The sequence below is a fragment of the Trichosurus vulpecula genome, chromosome 2 (genome assembly GCF_011100635.1).
Source record: "Trichosurus vulpecula isolate mTriVul1 chromosome 2, mTriVul1.pri, whole genome shotgun sequence".
Taxonomy (NCBI): domain Eukaryota; kingdom Metazoa; phylum Chordata; class Mammalia; order Diprotodontia; family Phalangeridae; genus Trichosurus; species Trichosurus vulpecula.
Window position 1 is genome coordinate 388,792,506 of NC_050574.1, and position 23,176 is coordinate 388,815,681.

The 23,176-nt window shown below is 37.9% G+C and overlaps 1 protein-coding gene across 4 annotated transcripts in view; it reads right to left on the minus strand.

Annotated features, from left to right (window-relative positions):
• TMEM131 (transmembrane protein 131) overlaps positions 1 to 23,176 on the minus strand; it is a 274,512-nt gene that overhangs the window by 122,675 nt on the left and 128,661 nt on the right. The window contains exon 4 of one of the 4 annotated variants that reach the window (XM_036743185.1): positions 16,939 to 16,989. The exons of the other annotated variants lie outside the window; for them this stretch is intronic. Within the exon in view, the coding sequence (XP_036599080.1) occupies positions 16,939 to 16,989 (51 nt within the window). The remainder of the gene's footprint in view (positions 1 to 16,938; positions 16,990 to 23,176) is intronic. 4 annotated transcript variants of the gene reach the window in all.

Genomic DNA, 23,176 nt, shown 5'->3' on the forward strand with positions numbered 1-23,176 from the left:
AAATAAATCAGAGTTTCTATATTAACCTTGATATTTGAGACCTGCATGATATGTGATTATTTGAGATGAGTAAAGTAACTTGACAAAGATGCTAATTAAGAGAAAAATCATCCATGATTTTTATGTCATGTTCTAGATAAATGGAATACTCATCCTTTACGTTACTGCCAGAATAATCTTCGTTATTCACAGATGTACTCATGTCTTCTCTCTGCTGAAAAACCTTCAGTATCTCTCTAGTACTGATTTCTTACCAAGTTTAAACTCCTAAGTCTGGAATTCCATGTTCTTTACAAGGCATGCTCACCAAATCTTTAAGCTTTTTCTCATGTTATTCAATCAACTAAACAAGCAACCTTCTATGTGCTACATCCTGGGGATAATTTTGACTTCTTGCTTCTGAGGGAGAAGTAGTAAGAGAATAGAGAATCTGAGCTGAATATAGAAAATAAAATTGTGTAGGTGACTTGTAGTGGCTTGAACTACTGAAGTATGTAAGAAGTTGAATCTGGCAAAACTGGAAAACACTGAGAAAACTTAAAGGAGGCCAATTTCCAGACCCAGAAACTGGTCTAGGTTCTACGTATGGGTTGTAAAAGAGTGAATAAACAAATAGGTTTAAAAGCATGTATTAATAAGAGTTTACTACAGGTGATGCCATGACTTGCAAGTGAATTGGATTTAAGTGAGGAGCGCTGTGCAAAGTCACTAGCCTCACTTTCTCCTCTGAAGCCATCTGTGTCCAGTGGCAAGATATAGATCAGGATGGCTGGAGATGACTTGGATGCAGTGGGAGACATTGGCCTTTTTAAGTTAAGGTCTTTCTGAGTTCTCGCTTTGACTGAGGCAATGCCCTTTCAGTGACTAAGGCTAGGTAAGAAATAAGGCAAAGAAAGGCCTCTTTTACCTAATTAAAAAAAATCAATCTGGGAGGGGAAGATCCTCAGGGTTTCTGGCCAAAACATAAACAATTACTCCAAGTCAAGTGTGGGAAGACCTAGCAGATCACAGAGTGAAGGAGAAAAGCAAATGATAATGGATTTTCTTTACTGCCAAAGTCTATTAAGGAGAATACTTAAAGATTAAGATGGATTAAGAAGAATAAAAGAAGATCAAAGAGTACAAGATGGAGAAGAAATAGATTGGAATGGAACAAAAAGCAACTAGTTGGCAAAGAAAAAAAGGCAAGGTAAGAAAAGGTGGTAAAAAGAACAACTGCAGGGTTAAGAAAAAGAGTAGAATGGTGGGTGGGGAAATCTGGTGAAAAAGAAAGGAGTTTGGTTGAAATTTGAGGGTGAGGTAGCTGTGACTATGGCATAAATATGACAAAGGAAATGGGGCTGAAAATTATTAAAAAGTGACAATTGCTGTAAAAGTTTTAACTAAATACTTAGGCTGATTGTGGCTCAAATCATGAGCTTCTTATTGCACAAGTCAGACTTAAAGAAAGTAGGGAAAAATATCAGAAATAACATCCCTTATAAAAATGAAATGGAAGTGGTGAATAGATTTAAGGGACTAGATCTGGTAGATAGAATGGTTGAAGAACTAGAGACAGAGGTTTGCAATATTGTACAGGAGGCAGCAACACAAAACTTTTCAAAGATAAAGAAGAGCAAGAAAGCAAAACGGCTGTTTGATGAGGCTTTATGAAACAGCTAAGGAAAGAAGAGACAGGTAAAGGCGAAACAAAGATATATCCAACTGAATGCAAAATTCTAGAGAACAGCAAGAGAAGACAAGGTTTTCTTAAATGAGCAATGCAAAAAAAAAATAGAAAAAAACCAATAAAATGGAAAAGATGAGAGATCTCCTTAAGAAAATTAGAGATCAAGGGAAAGTTTCATGCAAAAAAATGGGCATGATAAAAGACAAAAATGGTAGGGACCTAATAGAAGCAAAAGAGATTAAGAAGAAGTGACAAAAATACACAAAAGAACTATACAAGAAAGATCTTAACATCACAGATAACCAAGATGGTGGGGTTACTGATCTAGAGACAGATATTCTGGAGAATGAAGTCAAGTGGACCTTAGGAACTTGAGGTTAAAGGCGGTGATGGAATTCCAGCTGAGCTATCTAAAATCCTAAAAGATGATGCTGTTAAAGTGTCGCATGCAATATACCAACAACTTGGGAAAACTCAACAGCGGCCACTGAATGGAAAAAGATATGTTTATGACCCAAACCTAAAGAAGGAATGTTCACATTACCAAACAATTGCACTCTTTTTACAGGCCAACACATTTATGCTTAAAATTCTGCAAGCTAGGCTTCAGCAATACGTGAACTGAGAATTACCAGAAAAGAAGGCTGGTTTTCCAAGAAGCAGAGGAACTAGAGACCAAATTGCCAACTTTCATTGGATTATGGAGAAAGCAAGGGAGTTCCATAAAAACATCTACTTCTACTTCATTGACTACACTAAAGCCTTTGTGTGGATCACAACAAAATGTGACAAGTACTCAAAGAGGTGGGAGTCTCACCACTTCATCTTACTTGTCTCTCCTGAAGAACCTGTATGTGGGTCAAGAAGCAATATGGAACAATATGGAACAACTGGTTGGTTTAAGACTGGAAAAGGAGTATGAAAAGGCTGCATACTGTCACCTTATCTAACTCACATTCAGAGTCCATTATGCTAAATGCCAAGCTGGATGAATCAAAAGCTGGAATTAAGGTTGCCAGAAATATTAAATGATCTCCAATATGCAGACAATACCACTCTGACAGCAGAAAAGTAAAGAGGAATTAAGAAGCCTCTTGATGAAGGTAAAAGAGGAGAGTGTAAAAGCTTGCTTGAAGCTTCACATTAAAAAAAAAAAAACCTTAAGATCTTGGCAACTGGACCCATTACTTCCTGGCAAATAGAGGAAGAAGAAATTGAAGCAGTATTAGCTTTTATATTCTTGGACTCAAAGATCACTGTAGACTGTGACCACAACCATGAAATTAAGAAGACACTTGCTCCTTGGAAGGAAAGCTATGGCAAATCTGGACAGCATACATCACCTTGCCACCAAAGGTCCTTATAGTCAAAGGTTTTTCCAATAGTAATGTATGGCTGTGAGAGTTGGACTATAAAGAAAGCTGAATGGAATCCAATGCTTCAGAGTTGTGGTGCTGGATAAGACTTTTGAGAGTCCCTTTAATGAAATCAGTCAATACTGAAAGAAATTCAGGCTATTCACTGGACAGTCAAATACAGAAGCTGAAGCTTAAATACTATGGCCACATAATGAGAAAACAGGATTCACTGGAAAAGACCCTGATGTTGGGAAAGACTAAAGGCAAAGGGAAAGGAAAGGGACAATGAGATGAATAGACAATGTCCTGGAAACAATGAATATGAACTTGGGCTTTGATAGTGGAGGATAGAAGGGCCATGGGGTCATGAAAATTGGACAGGACTGAATGACTCAACAACAACTTACTTAGGACTGAGGTTTTAATATGCAGCTCAAAGATGAAAATCTCAACCATAAATTCTGTAGGGACTGTCATCAAGCCTGTGATGTTTTCATTTTTGCCATAGCCAGAGTAAATGTTATCCATGTCCCAAGTATAAGTTGACATAACAGGAAAAGGCTAAGGCATTTGAAGAATACTTCTGCACAATCCAAGTTGTAAGGGACAATCAAGAGTTCCCAAAGAAAACAGAATCTAGACTTCAATGGGGGAAAAAGAGATCTGATTTGGAGGAGGAGAAACATGTCATTATGATGGTGAATGGAGAATTCTAATACCGAGAAAGGGAAGGGAAGGGATAGCTGTACAACTGGAGCTTAAAAACAAATCTGAACTTTTTTCCCTGAAGAGAGAGCTCGATGCTCTATGGAAGAAGCAGCTTTTCTTCCAAAGATTGAGGTGAGGTAGCATCCAGTAAAGCTCAAAGGAAGAAGAGGAGAGTTGTAGCACTTAGCACAGTGCCTGGAACACAGCAGGCATTTAATAAATGTGTATTGACTTAGCAGTAAAAAAAAAAAAAAAAAAAAAGTAGTCATTGGTAATTCCCGTAGTAAAGAATCTAGTAGTAAAAATCATGGCCTTACATGTCTATATACTAATGTCCAAAATTTAGGCAACTAAGCAAGAGGAATTAAACAAGTCAACACCAGGAGGCAAATCTGATCTCACAGATAATAGTTATGGGCTAAAACCCAAAATTGGACCATGACTCTGAAGAGGTATACCTTATTGAAAAGAAAGCAGGTAGGTAAAAGGGAAAGGTGGGTTAACATTGTACATTAAAAAGGTGTATGTATGTGAGGAAATCCAGGAACCAGAGTAGGGAACTCAGTAAACATTTATTAGGTACCTACTGTTCCAGGCACTAACCTAAGTGCTGGAGACACACACAAAAAGGTAAAAGACAGCCACTGCTTTTAAGAAGTTCATAGCCTAATGAAGGGAGACAACATAAAAACAATTATATATAGGCAGGCTATTTATAGGATGAATTGGAAATAAACATAGGGCAGGCACTATAATTAAGGGGATCAGGAAATGTTTCCTGGAGAATGTTGGATTTTAGCTGGGCCTTGAAGAGAGCCAGGGAAGCAAGGACATGAAGATGAGCAGGGAGAGTACTCCATACATGAAGGATAGCTACGTAGAGAGTTATCTAAGTGAAAGGAAAATCAGGGACACGTGACACTGTCATGAGTTGCTAACTGGGTCACAATTCTAGTACAGAAGCAAGATGGTGTAGTGATGGGGAACTTCAATTCTCATTCTCTTTCTCTGTGTCTCCTTTCCTCCAAACCCTTAAAAGAGCATTTAACAACTTCTTGAACTTCGTTAGGATAAGGATAATTTCATCCTTCAAATGAATAAGGGCAAATTCTATTCTGGATCTCATCCTTACTAAAGGGGAAGAATTGGTTGCTGAGGTGGAAATGATGGGAACCTTAGGAAAAAATAACCACTCCTTCCCTCCCCTGCTGAGTTTGTGATGGAGGAGAGGGAATTTGTGCATAATCTGACATATACACTAGATCTGGGAAAAGCAGGTTTTAAAGGATTCAAAGGAAAAATAAGAAGGATTCCGTGGAGTAAAATGCTAAAGAAGAAGTTAGTACAGGAAGGATGGGAGATGCTCAAGAATGAAACTGAAGACACAAAGGAAACCATTCCAATGAGGAAGAAAAATGGGATTTGTCTGAAGAAATAGCTCTACAGGGACCTCAACAACCAACTTACAGAAAGAGAGGCAAAGAAGTAATCAAGAATGAATATAAAAATACGGCATACCAGCTGGGAGGACTGGATTTGAACCCAGGAAGAGTCTTCCTGCCCCCAGGCCCAGCACTCTATCCACTGAGCCACCTAGCTGCCCCTCACTCGTCTGTACCTGTAATAACTGTCCCAGTTCATGATGGCAGGGAGAAGGGACAGTTGATTAGACTAAAAACTGTATCTGGTTGTTTTTTTTTTTCTGCTATCACAGTAAACTTTTAGGTAAGCCTAAAAGTGTACCTTGGACGACTGTCATAAATGTGTGTTCTCTGGCTCTATAATATTCTTCATTCACCATGTTCTAGATTAGATAATACCCTTTTCCGAAGTCTGCATCCACAAATGGATTTATTCCCCTGATTAATTATGAAGAATCAGAGGTCTCTCTAAGTGGCTTTACAACAGCCTTTTTCCCTAAAAAGAGCAGAAGAGCACATTCATTGCTTATTGATAAGACTGAAAACTACACATTAAGATTTTGATTACTGAAATATTTATTTTCATATGATTTTCATTTTCCATCTTTCTAATGACTATCAAAAAATACAGCATTGGCCCTGGAGTCAGACAGACATCAGCGCAAATCCAGCCTCTGACATTCGCTGGCTGCGTGAGCAGGGACAAGTAATTTGACCTCTGTATGCCTCAGTTTCCTCAATGGTAAAATAAAGATAACAATAGCATAGCACCTACCTCAGCAGAGTTGTTGTGAAGATCAAATGAGATCTCTGTAAAGCACTTAAAAGCCAGTCACATAGTAGGCACTTAATAAATGCTTACTTCTTTCCTTATTATCAAAGATGAAAATAAACTGATACTGACATAGTGCCATCATACCTCATTTAGCAGTCTCAGAAAATGTTTCACTTAAGTGAATTTTCCAAACACTAAAGTTTAAGGACCAAACTGGTTTTTATTTTAGTCATTTAGATAAAACTTTCAAAATGAACTATAATCCCTCCTGTAACCATTTCTGTATGATTTGGTGTCATCATTATGATCATTAATTATAGTACTACGGTATAGAGAGATAGCATAGTATAGTAGACAGAGTGCTAGACTTGGGTTCAAATTGTGTCAACCTAAAAATGTTGCATATGAGTGTGTCCCATTTATATTTTAGCAAGGTTGTAAGTTGTAAGAGACAAAGACACCAAAATAGAAATGGAAATAAGGGAGTCAGTTCCTGCTAAAAAAAATACTCTAACACTCCAGCTAAACAAGGGCTATAACACTCAGACAAGGCAAAGGCTCACTGAAGAATGAATCCAGGGAGTTATTGGATCAATGAGTCCAGTAGAAATGCAGCATCCTATGAAAACCCAGCAGTTAAGCCAACTGCCCCATACGACCCAGGCAGCCCAGCTTGGTCTAGCAGTAGCAGCTAAGTGACCTCCTACCCTAGCAGCAGCAGCAGCTCCCTGTGAGAGGCCAGTTCCACAAGCTGGCCTAGACTAGAAGTTGGACCTATGCAAATGAGACACCATTCTCTTTGAGGAGGCAGCCCAACCAAGCAGCAGAAGAATTTGTCCATCATTGACAAAGCACCATGCAACAAACTTCATGAGAACCCTCTGGTGAAAAAAAACATACATCTAGACCCACATGTTTCAGAGCTCTGAATTGCCTTGGCCATGCGTATAGCACTACAAATGTGCCTAGCTATCATGATATTTTGCACATGGGCTGTGCTATCATTGTACATTGTGCTCACTCTTAGCTTTGCAGACAGTGTGTTTGTGGGGAGTTTGTGCCCCAAATTTTGTGAGAAATGCTTTGTAACTACTTTTCTTGCTTTGCTATTTGAGTAAACGTTTTTTCTAAAAAGCTAATTGAGAATACTGTCTGAAGGGGAAGTTTACTAGTTGGGGCTTGTGAGCTACATTGTTAGGAGGACATCTACCCACAAAATGACCCCTTCAACCCTGAGAGAAGAATCAGCCACCCCTATGGGCACCTAACCTGTCAGTGTCTATTTGTATTTGAAGAGTAGTATAGGTATGATGGTGGTAAGGTAAGTTATTAAGTAATAAAGTTACTCCCATAGGCTGTTAAAGTGTGTGTGGTTGCTTGACCCTACCATAAATAAACCCAACCTGAAAAAAAATATGGCACAGTCCTATACTGAGGATGAGCTGAGGCAGGCAACTAAATAAAGTAAGGAAAATGGGGGTCGGAGGGGAGGGGAGGTGAGAAGAGAGATGAGTAAGGGGTTTTCCTTTAAGCCAGGGCTGTCCAACCCTAACTAAAGCATTTATGTAAATTTCTATGCTTGTAGGTGGGCCCCATAAATCACACTGTGGGCTGCATTCAGCCGCATTTTGGACAGCTATAACAGAAGCAAAAGAAGAATCAAATAAAGGACATGACTTTTGCTTGGGGTGGATATATTGATAATGGAAAAAAGTGAGAAGACAAAGCTTTCGAATCCTCAACTATGTTTCTGTTTTCTGTGCAAAAGAGAATGATCTTTAATATTGCATCATGGGAAACAAGAGAGGTACCACATGATTGGAAAAGGGCAAATGTTGGCTTGACTTCTTAAAAAAGTAGGAAAACAAAGTCTGTAAAGAAGAACAGGTCAGTGAGCTTGACTTTGGTTTCTGGAGAAATTTTAGATAAACGCTATTAAGAGTTCATTGGTAAATACATAAAGCCAGAATGGCTTCATCAAAAACAGGTCATGTCTTCATTTCCTTTTCTGAAAGAATTACTAAGCTAGTAGAAGAGGGGAATGCTGTGGCTATAGTTTCTCTACATTTCAGAAAATTTTCAATAAAGTACCTCATACTATTCTTGTGGAGAAACTGGAAAGGTATGAATTAGATGATAATGAGTTAGCATTTATATGGTGCTTTAAGGTTTGCAAAACACTTTACATGTGTTATCTCATTTGGTAGATGTATTCAGAATGGTTGAATGGCCAATTAAATGAGTATTTATTTCTTAATGGTTCAAAGTCTATTTGGCAGAAGGTCTCCAGTGCAGTACCAAAGGGATCGGTGCTTGGTCCTATTCTGTTTAATAATTTTTTCCACGATGTAGATGAAGGCATATAGGGTATAGTATTTCAAAACAATCCAGAATTGGAAGGGATACATAAAATAATAAATGATATGCTCTAAAGGAACCTGATAAGCTAGAGCATTAGCCTAAGTATAAGAAGAAATTCAAAAGAGATAAATGTAAAGTCTTCCACTTGAGTACAAAAGTCAAAAATTCAAGGACAAATACACACACTTCACAAGTACAAGGTGAAGGAGGCATATTTACACAGACATTGTTCTGAAACTTCTTTCAGGGGGTTTAGTACACTGCAAGTGCACCCCACCCAATGGCATATATCAGGATACAGAGGCCAATACCGCACAAAGCACCAATTTAGAAGCTAAAGATGTGAATAAATCAAAGAAACTGTCTTTGATACTATTCAGAATCAAAATTTACTGTAAATCTAATTCCACAAGAACTGCAAGTAGAGACTTAAAGAAAAAATAGATTTTTTTCACAAGGATTATATATCTAGAAAAAAAGAAGAGATGAAAAAAAATGAAATTAAGGCTCTTGAAAAAAGAATTTGAAAAAGAATAAGTAACTCAGAAGAGGAAGTGGTAAACCTTATCCAAGAAATGGAGCCCCTGAAAAGTAGAAAAGACAGAACAAATAAGAGACTTAATGAGACAGGAAGATAAATTGTTAACAAAATCAAAAGACTGAAAAGTAGACAAAATGTAAGATTATCTTATATCAAAGCCAAACTATCTGGAAAATATAAGAGAGATAATTTGAGAATCAATGAGCTCTCTGAAAATCATGATTTTAAAATAAAAAGTCTGCATACTTATGCAAATTAATTTAAGCAACTGGAAAGAACTGTATGACGAGGTAGTACTAGCATGTTAACCTTTGAAGATATCAGGGTTTGGTTCAGAAGGCACACTTATTTCCACTCCCCCCATTAGCACTACCTCATTATATAGTGAGAGCCTGAAAGTGGCCAGAACAATTTATATAAGGATAAAAACATTGTAAACAAAAACAATTTTTAAAGACTTAATACTTCAGTGATGAAAGCACTGAACAACCATGTCCACAGAGGAGATATGAAGAAGCATGTTCTCCACCTCCTCACACGGATGATCACAAGGAGTAGAAACATATACTTTTGGACATGGCCATATATAGTTTCATTTTGCTTGACTATGCTTATTTGTTACCAGGGTCTCCTCCCCCTCCCCCTCTTGATCAGTTATAAAAAGAGGACCAATGTAACATTTTTTTAAAAAAATGCACAGAAGAGAAAGAATGACGTTGAGGAAGAAGCACGGGTAAGCAGGACAGTCTTGAAAACAAGGTGTAGAATTTATTATATACTTCATTTTTAAAGCACACTGTAAGAGGGAGATTGGGAGATTCATGCTTTCCTAAAGAATCTGTTTTGTGTTCTGCTGTGCATATGGAAATGTCCTTTTTTAGTGTTGAAGTTCAGAATGAAAAAGAAAGTTTTAAAAATGCAGAGTAATGGATGGAATTTGCAAGAAGCAAACTTAGGTCTGACTTTAGGAAAAAGTTTAGCTATTAGAGCCATACAAAAGTGAAAATGGATAACCTCTGTAGAGGTCACAGATTCCCTTGTTTGGAGATTTTTAAGCAGAAGCTGGTTGACAGTTTGCCAGGTATTTTGGAAGCTATGGTAAGACTCCAGGAAGATATGAGAAGGGTTAAACTAGGGTGGTACTTGTGTGAGAGGAGGAAAGAAGGGGATGTCCCCAGAGATGTGGTGGAGATACTGACAAGATTTAGCAACTGATTGGATGTGAAACTTCCCTTTCTTGGTTCTCTTTCCCTTTTTTGCCTTTTACAGCGGATCATCATTCTTCCACCAGGCAAAGTAAGAGAGCTGCCCAAGGCTGAGCAGTTAAGTCCTCTTCTCCAGTATCTCTGCTTTTTCTCTTAGTGATCTCTTCAGCTCACAAGGGTTCAGTAATCTCTATACAGATGATTCCCATATTCAACAAAGGTGTGTGTGTGTGTGTGTGTATGTGTGTGTGTTAATCTGTCTGAAGTCCTTATCTCTCTCCTAAAGTTTGGCATCACCAACTGCCTGCTCGACATTGCAGACAAATGTCTGGTAACTGAAGCAAACTCAACATTTCTAAAAATGAATTCATTACCTTCCTCAGTAAATTTGTTGCTCCTCCAAATTTCCCTATCTTTATTCTCCCAATTAGCCACATGTGCAATTAGTCACCTTTGACTCTTCCCTCTCATTTAGTTCCTGCATGAAGTCAGTTGACAAGCTGTATTAATCTAGCCCTCATATCTCACACTTGTTTCCACTCCATTCTAAAGGTCTAGTTCTGGCCTTTATCAAGTCTCCAAAAACTTATTATAATTGCCTCCTAATTATTAACCGTGACACTAGATTTTTTTTTCTTTTCTAATATATCATTCACATAGTCACCAACAATTTTTCCCCCAGATCCATAATTTCCTTAATAGGGAACACTGGGTGATGAGGCCACTTTACCCAATGAAGATAAGCAAGTGCTCTACAACTTAATAGACAGTTGTCTGGAGCACTGAGAGGCTGTAACTTGCCAACAGCCACATAGCCAGTATGTACCAGAGGCAGGGCATGAACCTAGGTCTTCCTCTCTATCCACTGTACCATGCTACCTCTCAAGATATTGTCAAATAGGGTCAGCGAGGTGATGAAGTGAATAGAACACTGTTGGGGTTTAGGGGTGCTGGGACCCTGAAATTCAAGGGCAAGTGACACAGGTCCTGCCTCGAATACATTCGACTCAAGCCTTCTTTCAGCCAGAGATAAGGTTTATTAGAAAACCAGTCTGGGTGGGCAGGATTTTAAGAATCCGCCCTACTGTGACACTTGTATTGACAAATTGTCCAGACTGAATCTGAGCCTTGGCTAGACTGTTAAGGAATCTGAGCATTTTAAGGGGGGGGCGGGGCAAGATGGACCTTATATACAGAAAGACAGTGAGAAGGATCTAGGAGTGGCCAAGTAGTCTGGGGTGACTAGGAGGTAACAGAGAAGGACCCAGAAGGGTACTGGGACCTGGGCTACATGGGAAAGTCCAGGGGCTTTTCCTTTTTGGGGTCCAGATCCCAAAGACATAGTCTTTTCCTTTTGAGGGTTCAGATCCCATCCCCATCAGTACCAGTCAGCAGGATCTGAGTTCAAATCAGATCTCAGACACTTACTAGCTCTGTGACCAAGTCACTTAACCCAATTGCCCCCCCCCAAAAGATATTGCCAAATAATACTACTAAATAGAGGTCTGATGATGTCACTGATTTGCTCAAAATGGCTCACTGCAGCCCTTAGAATAAAATGAATGACTGGATGGAAAAGCATTTATTAAGCATTTACCATGTATAAACCTAAGCACTTTAGCCTGGCATTTAAAGTCCTCAACAATCTAAGTACAAACTATCTCTACAGCCTTATTTCGTGTTGTTCCTGTTTAAATGATTTTTCTGTTTTCGCTCATCTTACTCTGCAGGAAATCATACAAATCTTCCCAGGATTCTCTGAAACTCCACCCTCCTACTCCTACTCCCCATTCCACACCCTGATCACCATTTCTTATAACATGATAGTATTCCATTATATTCATACAGCATTATTGTTTTTCATCCATTCCCTATTAATGGGAACTTCCTTAGTTCTGAGTTCTTTGCCACTACAAAAAGCTGCTATCAATATTTTTTTGTAAATACAGGTCCTTTTCCCCTTTCTTTGATTTCATTGGAGCATAAACCTGGTAGCGTTATCACTGAGTCAAAGGGTATGCAGAGTTTAATAGCTATTGATGCATAGTTCCAAATTGTTTTCCAGAATGACTGGACCAATACACAGCTCTACCAAGAATGCCTGTTGTATCACATTAAGGTGTCTGTTTTATCACTGCCACTCTAGTATTTGTGGGTGTGAGGTTATTGTTTCAATTTGTACTTCTCTAAATATAAAAGATTTGAAGTATGTTTTCATCTGGCTATTGATAGCTTGAATTTATTCCTTTGAAAACTGCCTATTCATACCCTTTGACCATTTATCAATTAGGGTGTGACTTTTATTCCTATAAAGTGAATCAGTTCCTTACATATCTTGGAAATGAGATCTTTATCAAAGAAATACGCTGCAAAGACTTTTTTTTCTAACTATAGTTACCCTTTAAATGTAAACAGCATTGGTTTTGTTTGTGCAAAACCTTTTTCATTTTATATAAGCAAAACCGTTCTTTTAATCTTCTCTTTATCCTTTGGTTCTGAACTTTTCACTTGCTCTCTCTACCAAACACAGAATGTTCTTCCGCCTCATCTCCACCTAATTGGCCTCCCTGGCTTTCTTCAAGTCCAAGCTAGAATTCTATTTTTTACAGTTAGCTTTTCCTAACCCTCTTAATTCTAGTGCCTTCCCTCTGATGATTATTTCCAATTTGTCCTACAAATAACCTGTCTCCCCCATAACTGATGACCTTCTTGAGAGGAGGGACTTTCTAATATACTTCTTTGCATCTTCAGCACCTACCACGGTGCCTAGAACACAGCAGGCATTTAATAAATGTTTACTGACTGAATGAAAAATATTTTCTTCCTTAAACCTTTAATTTATGATGTCATCCTTTACATCTAAGTAGTGTGCCTATTTGTACTTTCTGCCCAACTACTTTCCAATTTTCTCAGAAGTTTTTGTTCAATAGTGAATTCTTAACCCAACAGCTGGGATCTTTTGTTTAATTCTGTTTAGTGTGTACCAAGTCTGTAACACTGATTGACCTCTCTACTTCTTAACGCTTACCAAATCATTTTGATGATTACTGGTGGACTTTACATTTTAACCAAATTGAGTTACTTCCTTTTTTCCCCCTCCTAAACTCCATGTGCCGTATCTTTCCTGTGTTTATTTATACAGGTTGCCCTCATTAAAACGTTCTCCTTCTGCACCTTCACCTTTCAGAAGTCTTATCTTCCTTGGTGATTTGGCTTGGGTACCATTTCCTCTGTGAAATCTTCCCAGAAGGTCCCAGTTGCTAATGCTTTCTCCTTCCTCGAATATTCCTAGAAACCTTTTTCCAATTTGCCACTGCCCAAGTTATTCTCTACCTTGTAGCATATTTAAATGTCTTCATGTAGTTTTCCCCAAGAAGAATACAAGCTCCTTAAGAGCAGCTCCTATTTCATTTTTTTTTTCTTGCACAATGTCGGTGCTTAGTAAAGGCTGGTTGAACTGAATTTATGTTGCACTCATCACTAGCCTGGGGAACAACCTGTAGAAAGGCATGTAGACTTGATATGGGATACAGAGTTTAGGGAAGAGCAGGTGGGTTAGTTTAACTGGAAAGTAGAGTAGATGCCAGACTGGGATTATAGTATACATCTTCTATCCTCCCTCCACTTAATGCTCTACTCTGGCCAAACTGTATTAAACATGGTCCCCCTTACACACCCTGTGCTTTTCTGACTCCATGCCTTTGCTCATGTTGCTCATTCACTATTTCTGTAGTCCTAGAATTATCAGAAAGATTAAAAATGATTTATGAAATAAACCTGTAACTAAATAATAGAGGGTATGTATAGGTAAAGAAGAGTATTCCTTAGCATTACTAAGATTTAGAAAGTAGTAATTTCATGCAAGCTATGATGCAATACTTTTACAAAATAAGTCAACGAGGTTGTATCTTTTCACAATATAGTCTGAATTGATAGTTTTCTTCAATTGTTCCACCAAAATGGTATGGAACGATTAAAATTTCAGCTTCAAGATGACTTTTAAAAACACAAATCTGACAAAAGTAGATATTTATTTATGGTCATTGATAATTAGTTGGAAGTATGTTCTTTTTAAACTTCAAGAAAACTGACTGACTCCATTAGTTTTTAATACTTAGGTTGCATTAAATTTTCTTTCATTAACCACCACATATTTTTTCCATGTAGGAAGAGAGGCAGATTTAGGGGGAACGATAATGAGTTCAATTTTGTACACATCGAGTTTGGAATGCGGCATTCAGCGGGGGAGGTCCAACAGGCAGTTGGTGATAAAGTGATAGAACTGAGTAAATATGAAAGCTAGATATGTAAATCTGGAAGTCACCTGTACACAAATGAAAACTGAATCTACTGAAGTCTATGAGCTCACCAAGATACAGGGTAGAGAGAAGGCCCAGGATAGTGTCCTGGGATAAATCCACACATGTGAAAAGATACATGGGTGGTCATACAGCACTGGAAACTGAAAATAATCTGTTAGATGGAAAGGAAGTCTTTGGAAAGAACAATGTTTTGAAAACCCAGAAAGAAGAGGGCATCCAAGATGAAGGGGCTGACAGTATAAAATGTTGAAGAAAGGTTAAAACAGATGAGAATTATGAAAAGGTCATTGGATTTAGCAATTAAAAATCATTGATAGACCTAATTACATGACCAACAAGATGAGAACTAGACATTTTCTTTGATTCCCATGACCACTCAAATGTCTCCAAAACAGAAATTATGTGCCAAAGATAAAGCAATTCTAGTTGCTACGCCATGGTCTAGGATGGTGGTGTCAAACTCAAGTACAAACAAGGATTACTAAACTGTATATAAGAATACTTGCAGATCACATATTAACTTAATTTTTAAAGTGTGATATTATCTATATTTTATTGTATCTTTACTTATTTTGTTAAATATTTCCCAATTAGATCTTTATCTGGTTTGGCCTCACTTGGGAGGGTTGTGGGCTGAGTATTTGACACCTCTGGTCTACAACAGCAGGAATCAAAAATAAGGTTAAAAATAAAACAACCAAAAACCATGAAATAACATCTACCCTGAGCTGACTTGGCTCCCTGCTTCCAACAAAGCAAGGTTACACTAGCAGACACAAAGACTTGGCACACTGGCTGTGCAACAAAACACAAAGACTATACACAGACTTGTAACAAAACCCAGCCCCACATCCTGCTTTTCCCTCCCTCTTTCCATGGAGACCCAGGGCTCTAGGCTGCAGAAGTCTCTTCATGGCATGACAAACAAACAGTGCCACAGCAGCAGTGTTCTGTGCTGGAAAAGATCTCTGCAGCAGAGTAGTGGGAGGAGGGCAGGACATGTGTTTGGTCTTAAAAGAGGGTTCAGTCCTAATACCGCCCCCCAATGTCTCTCCTCACAGAGTCTCAGAGATGCAAACTACAGAAATCAACCCCACAGCACCAGTGTGAGCACCAGTGCGGCACTTCCAGTGCCAGGCCAGAGAACTGAAGAACAGAGAGGACAAGATGCGTATGAGAAGCTGTGCAGCACTTCACCAAGCCTGTGAGGAAGAGCCCAGAATCCAGCTGAGGAAAGCTCTGTCCCCATGCAAAAGTCATTCAGGAAGAGACCTAGACTGTTGAACTGTGAATTATGCAGCATAGGAAGAGGCAAAGACCTTTGAGATCCAGTCACCACCACAAGGGAAGGAATCAGAAAGTGAGTAATAGGGGACAATAAGGCAGGGGAAAAAAAAACAAAACAACCTGAAATTACCAAAGATGTCAGGAAGAAGAAAACTCAAAGACCGTGAACATAAGCAGATATATCAAAAGGGAAAACATTAACAAAAGAAGGAAATATGACCTCCAGATCTGTTTAAGTTCAGATATCTATGAATAAATACCACAAAACAAAAGAAAATGATCCAACACATGATGAGGATTCTGTGGAATGTGATGGGAACATAGAACCATAACACACTGTTCTTGAGTGGTTCAAAAGAGAAATGAGAATTATGAGAGAAGAATGTATGACCTGCACAGCAAAAAATAATGGACAGAATAGAAAAATTGGAATCTGAAATGTTAAGTCTCACTAAAACTCTTTGTTGTTTGCAAAAAGTATATTTTAAAAACTAGTATGTAAGTAAAATTAAACTGAAGGGATGGAAACAATTTATTATATTTCTAATGAATCCAAAGAAGCAGGAGGTACAATAATGCTGTCTGACAAAGCAAAAACAAACTTTCAAAAATAAAAAGGGATAAACAAGGAAACTATAATATGCTAAAAGGAGTCACAAGTAACAAACCAACATCAGGAACAAATGTATACATGCCAAATTCACAAAGAAAACATTAACTGAGCTTCAAGAAGAAAGAGACAGTAACACAGTAATGACAGGAGATGTCAATATCCCTCTCAGTTTTTGATTAAGTCTAATAGGAAGAGAAACAAAAAGGAAAATATGGAATAGAAAAAATTCCTGGAAAAACAACTTAAAAAAAACTTGTTGTCTTTAAATGGGACCACAGAAGAATACATTATATATATATATATATATATATATATATATATATATATATATATATATATGTATATATATATATGTATATATATATACATATACACACACACACATGTATTATGTGTATATATGTATATATTTCTCATAACATCTAACTTTTACAAAAACTGACCATGTATTAGGACACAGACATATTGCAAACAAATGTAAAAACACAGTAATAGTGAATACATCCTTTACAAACAATAACACAATAAAACCAGTCACTGGTTCGGGGTCCAGAAATAAAAAACATAGACTCAAATGGAGACTTAATAATGTAATCCTAAATAATAAGTAAGTCAAAGAACGCAGCAGAAACAATTAAAAATTATGTGAAAGAAAATGACAATGATGAAAAAACATACCAAAATTTCTGGGATGCAGCTAAAGAAGTCCTCAGGGGAAAAATCATATCCCTACAAATATATATTAACAAAATAGAAAAAGAGAAGATTAATGAACTGAATATGCATTTTAAAAATTAGAAATCCAGCAAACAAACAATAGCATGAGATGATCAAATTAAAGAAGAAATGGAGAAATTGGAAACAAACTATAGAAATAAGTAAAACTAAAAGCTAGCTCCTTGAAGGCTAATAAGATTGATAAACACTTAGCTAAACTGATTAAAAAGAGGGCAGAAAACCAAATCATAAACTAGAAAATGAACAAGGTAAATTACACACCAAAAATATGTAAGGATCATACAAAGTCACATTCTAAGAAAACTAAGAACGCAACAGAGATAGAGGTATATGTTAAAAAATATAAGATATTCAAACTATTAGAAAATCAGACAAGATTCTAAATAACCTACTCCGAAAAAGAAAAAGAACTAGATCTAGCTGGAAAAGAACTACCAAAGTAAAAAAACTCCTGGTCCTGATGGATTCATAGAAGAATTCTATCAAACTTTTAGAGAATAGTTAGTACCCAAACTTCACAAATTATTCTCAAAAATTAAGAAAGCTACCTATAAGAATACTTTTAGGAGATGAACGTAGTCCTAATACTAAACCAGGGAAAGATTAAAAAAAAACCAAACCAACCCAACAACACAGAAAGAAAACTATAGGCCAATTTCATTAAAGAACATTGAAAAGTTTTAAACAAAAACCTATCAGATTACAGCAATTTATCCATGATGTCATTCATTATTACCAAGTGGGATTTAAAACAAGTATGCAGGAATGGTTCAATATCAGGAAAGCAATCAACATAACTAATATAAAAAACCAAAAGGTTCAAAACCACAGGATCATCCCAATCAATACAATACAATCAATACAATGACAAAAGAGAAGAGTACTCTTTCATGACAGAACCCTACAAAGTTATAGGCATAGAGGGATAAGTCAGAGAAAATACCCAGAGCTTAGAGATGCAGTGTCTTGTTCATGGAACAGCCAGGAGGCCAGTGTCAATGGATTAAAAAGTATGTGTTGGGGACTGAGGTATAAGAAGATTGGAAAGGCAGAAAGAGTCTAGCTTATGAAGACCTTTGAATGCCAGAGCATTTTGTATTTGATCTCAGAGACAATGGGAAGACACTAGAATTGTGGTGGGGGGTGGAGGGGAGCCGCAGGGAGGTAGAGTAGGGGATGTTTTATGCTTAGACCTGCATATTAGAAAAATCACTTCAGTGGTTGAGCTGAGGTTGGATTGGAGTGGGGACAGACTTAAAGCAAGGCAAATTCACCATCAGGCTATTGCAAAAATCTGGATGTAAAGTGAGGGAAGGTCTGCGATAGAGTGGTGGCAGTGTCAGAGGACAGAAGGGGATGTACCGGATGTGTGTTGCAAAGGTGAGATCAATAGGCCTTGGCAGCAGCTTGGATATGGAGGGGTGAGAGACAGTGAGGAATCCAGGATTGTGAGCCTAAGAGACTGGGAGGATGGTGTTGCCCTCTTCAGTAACAGGGAAGGTAAGAAAAGGGGAGGACAGCTGGGACACGCAGTGCATAGAATGCTGGCCCTAGAGTCAGGAAGACTCATCTTCTTGAGTTCAAATCTGGCCTCAGACACTTAGTAGCTGTGGAAAGTCACTTCACCCTGTGTGCCTCAGTTTCCTCAAGTATATAATGAGCTGGAGAAGGCAATAGCAAACCATTCCAGTATCTTAGCCAAGAAAACTCCAAATGGCGTCACAAAGAGTTGGACATGACTGAAACAACTGAATATAGGATATCTAGTTCGAGATGTCTGAAAGACAGATGAAGATATGAGATTTAAGGTCAGCAGAGAGTTTGGGGCAGGACAGGTGGATTTAGTCAAATCAGTGTAACTCACAGATCATTTTGACAGCCTGATGAAATCTATAGATCCCTGCCCAGAATGGTTTCAAATGCATAAAATAAAATACAAGGGATCATAAAAAAGAAATTAATTATCCTGAAATTCAGTTAGCAAAAAAGTTTTTTTTTTTAAACAAATTAATGGACCTCAGGTTAAGAACCTTTAGTATTTAAAAAAAGAAAAAAAAATGCAGAGACTCTAGTTGGATTGTCAAAAATACTTCAGAGCCCAAATTAACTTCTAGGGAGGCATTAAGTCTGTCATTAGACAAATACTTTTGATAGCAGGACTACCTTTGCATTTAGAGCATCAATAACATCCTCACTTTCAGAAAGCAATCAAAGTGCTGTTTACCTTGCCTAAAAAATATCTGTCACTTGTTCTTTTACAAATTATCAGAAGTGACTTTGGCCAAGTCATATAATCACTCTGGGAATCAACTTCCTCATCTGTAAAATGAAGGATTTGGGCATGGTCTCAGAGTTCCTTTCCAGTTTTAAATCTATGATCTACTATGATCTACTAAATCTATGATCTTATAAATGCCCAGAACAGGAGCATGCAGCTACTTACATAGTTCCCTTGAATAAGTAAGAATTCTCCTGAAAACAGGAATTGTTTTGTATTTCATTACAAAGTGTGATTTAAAAATAAGCATGTAAATGTAGTGTGAAATATATGATAGACTTCCTGAAGGGTGTATATGGAAAAATTAAATACCCAAAGACTATATGTTTTCTAGTATAATGCACCTTCAAATGTATATTTAAGAGGAAAATGTGCCTTAAAAATATTTCAAGGATTTAAAAACTTCCTATGGGATATTTTTCTGTAGTTATAATGGAAATCAATGGGAAATCATGATTTAATAGCCAAATATATGCTTTAAATACAATGTTCAGGGACACACATAATGCACAAAGTGAAGTAAACTGTGTTATTCCTCAAATCACAAATGTCTACTCCAAATAAATAAATCCATGAAAATAAAAATATAAAGAACAAAGAGATTTGGCTCATCATTGAATAAATGTCAAGAGTCTCTAAATGTTGGAGTTTTTTTTGCACCTAGTAGACTTTTTAAAAAATTATTTCTTTATTTATTTTTAGTTTTCAACATTCACTTCTATAAGATTTTGAGTTCTAAATTTTCTCCCCATTCCTCCACACCTCCTCCCCAAGACATCGTTCAATCGGATACAGGCTATACATGTATAGTCATATTAAACATATGACTATGGTTCTAGGACATCATGGCAGTTTTCCTTGATAATTTTTTTAACGATGCTGTCTAGGCTCTTTTTTTGATCATGGCTTTCAGGTAGACCAAGATTTCTTAACTTATCTCTCCTGTTCACCTCTCTTGGATTTATTTTCCAGGTCAGTTGTTTTTCCAATGAGGTATTTTACATTTTCTTCTTTTTTTTCTTCTTATGATTTTGTTTGACTCATTCTTGATGTCTCATAGAGTCATTAGCTTCCACTTGCCCAATTCTAATTTTTAACGAATTGTTTTCTTCAGTTAGCTTTTGTTCCTTTTTTTTTCCATTTGGCCAATTCTACTTTTTAAGGAGTTCTTCTCTTCAGTCAATTTTTGTTTTTCCTTTTCCAAGCTGTTGCACACCTCTCATTTCTTTTCCCAATTTTTCTTCTACTTTTCTTATTAAACTTTTAAAATCCTTCTTGAGCTCTTCCAAGAAGGCTGTTTGGATTTGGGACCAATTCACATTTCTCTTTGAGGTTTCAGATGTAGGTATATTGACAATGTTGTCCTCTTTTGAGTTTTTGTTTTGATCCTACCTGTCCCCATTATAGTTCTCTATGGTCAGTGTTCTTTTCTGCTTCTTGCTCATGTTGTTTGCCTATTTCCTGACTTTCATAGTTGAATTCTCCTGCTGGAACACAGGGGGCACTACCCCAAGCTTCTTGTGCTAGGGGCCAGGGGCCCGGTCACTGGTTTTGTGTGTTGGAGCCTCACGTGCTGGCAGCTGGGTGTTCTAGGGGTCTAGCAGCTTACCTGCTGCTGAGTAGGGGTCCTAGTGGTGGTGTCTGGCATGTGCTGAGGCCAGGTGGGGTTTTTCTGCATTTCCAGTGGCTATGCTTGAATCATGGGGAGGAGGGTTGACTGCTGTGGACACCTGCCCACTATGGGCTGCTGAAGCATGTAGAGATTCTCTGCTGAGGATGCTTACCCACCAGGGGCTGCACTGAATCTTGTGGATGTTTGCTGCTGGGGGATGCCTGACAGCCTGGGGCTGTGCTGTGGTTCTCCAAGCCAGGAGTCTGCCAGTCCCCCTAACTATGCTAAGGTACCTGGGAGGTCCTGGTGTTGGTATCTGCCTGCTCCACCAACCTCGGGCTCAGGATCTCCTGCTGGTTTGCTGAAGTGGGGCTTGCCGCCAGCTTCCTGTCCTGGAATGTGCTCCCCTTTCACCTCAGCGAAACGGATCTTTCTTGCTGATCCTCCAAATTTCCCGGGCTAAGAGACTGTTCCACCCCATCTTTCTGCTGGCTCCACTGTTGCAGGATTTTTCCTGGGCTGCTATTTTCTATTTTTTTTAAGAGGTCAAAAAGGAAGAGTGATAGCTACACAGGAAAAAAACAAAAACAAATGAAGGATGTCCAATGTCTAGATTGTGATATTCCACTGGAAGAGCAGCTCCTAACTCCATATATCTTGGACTGGTGGTACATAAAGACATTGATTTGATCTCAGAATTTAGCAGGAAGAAGAAAACGGGCTGGACTGCATTTGTAAAACTGTGCAGTGACTTAAACAATCTGTGACATGAAAAGTCACCTCTTTAAAACCAATATTATTGTATGTATGCTCGCCAGAGGTATTCACCACTGTGATGGATGAAATCCTAAATATTCCAAGTTATAAGATGGACTAATTTGTAAATGGCATTGTAGTAACTGCAGCAAGCCCCAGAACACTACAGAGCCTCCTGGATGAGATCTGTAATTCCTCAAAAGAGTTTGATTTGTCTATCCACATAGGAAAGACCAAGTGGATGGAGAATGTCTATTGTCCAGATTTCAACATGTTTTTGAATAGCTACCCTGTAGAGCTTCTCCCACAGGGTGAGTGCATCTGGGCTAGACATACAGATGGACAATAAGTTGGGCCCAGATTTGAATATAAGAATGAGAATGGAGCAGAATGCTTCTGAGAAATTGCAAAGCTCCTTTACGGGCCACAAGTTTCCCACGAAAGCAAAAGCCCTTATTTTCCATACTAATATTTTATTGTTGTTGTTATATGTCAGTGTCATGTGGAACATTTCTACCTTTGAAGAACTGAAATAAGCATCACAGAGGGCAATGGAGGGGGACACATGAATGTGAATAGGTTGCAAAATGTACCATATAAGGAACTCTGAAGAACAATTAGTTAAAGCTTTATTCTTTTTAAAAGCACCATATGCTTTGTGAATTGTCCTGTATGAAAACTGTGTCTCAGGCAATTTGACATCCTTATAACCATGAGCTAGCTGATGCCGACCACCAAAATTAGAAATGAGTTGTAGGAGAATCAAGATAGGATGAAATATTGTCTGAGTATATGCCTATTTTCTAAAGCCAAACGATTTTCCATGTTATTCATGACTTTCTCTGTGCCATTTTAAGTGATACAGATAGACAATAAAATGTTTCTTTTAGAATATGAAGATAAAAGTGAGAATCCATCAGTAAGATATGTACTTCTAGTGGTGTTTCTAGTAATGTTTATGGGTTTGTGATCTGCACACACACACAAAATGATCCCATTCACAAGAAGGCTGACTGGGTAAAAGGAATGCATTCTGTAGCCATGTGAAAGGGCAAAGTTAACTAGCTCAAAGTGCTAAAATGTTTGAGGGAAGGGATTATGTATATCTGGATCCACCCCCAACACTTTCCATACTGCATTACCCATAGCACGTGTAAAAGTTGACAGAATGAACAACGAATATGGGGCTCGAATTCCTAACGTTAGGTTTCTAGCTAATTGAATTGCCACAGTATTTTACCTGAAAAGGTACACAGTATTGCACAACAGGAATGTTGTCATAAATACTACAGACCTTGGTGCCCAGAAGTGATACAGACTAAGCAAATCAGGTCAAAAATAGAGCCATCACATTTATTCTAATGTGAAATTTGTTGCTTTTCTGAAAGCTATTCTGCTACGCAAGCGCTATACATGTGTCATAGTAGCTGGATGCAAAAGATTATTCCTTGTTTATTTAAATTCACTTTCAATATAAACTTTTTCCCCCCTATAGTTGACCCTATCTTTTAAGATAGCGCAAGATTGTAAAA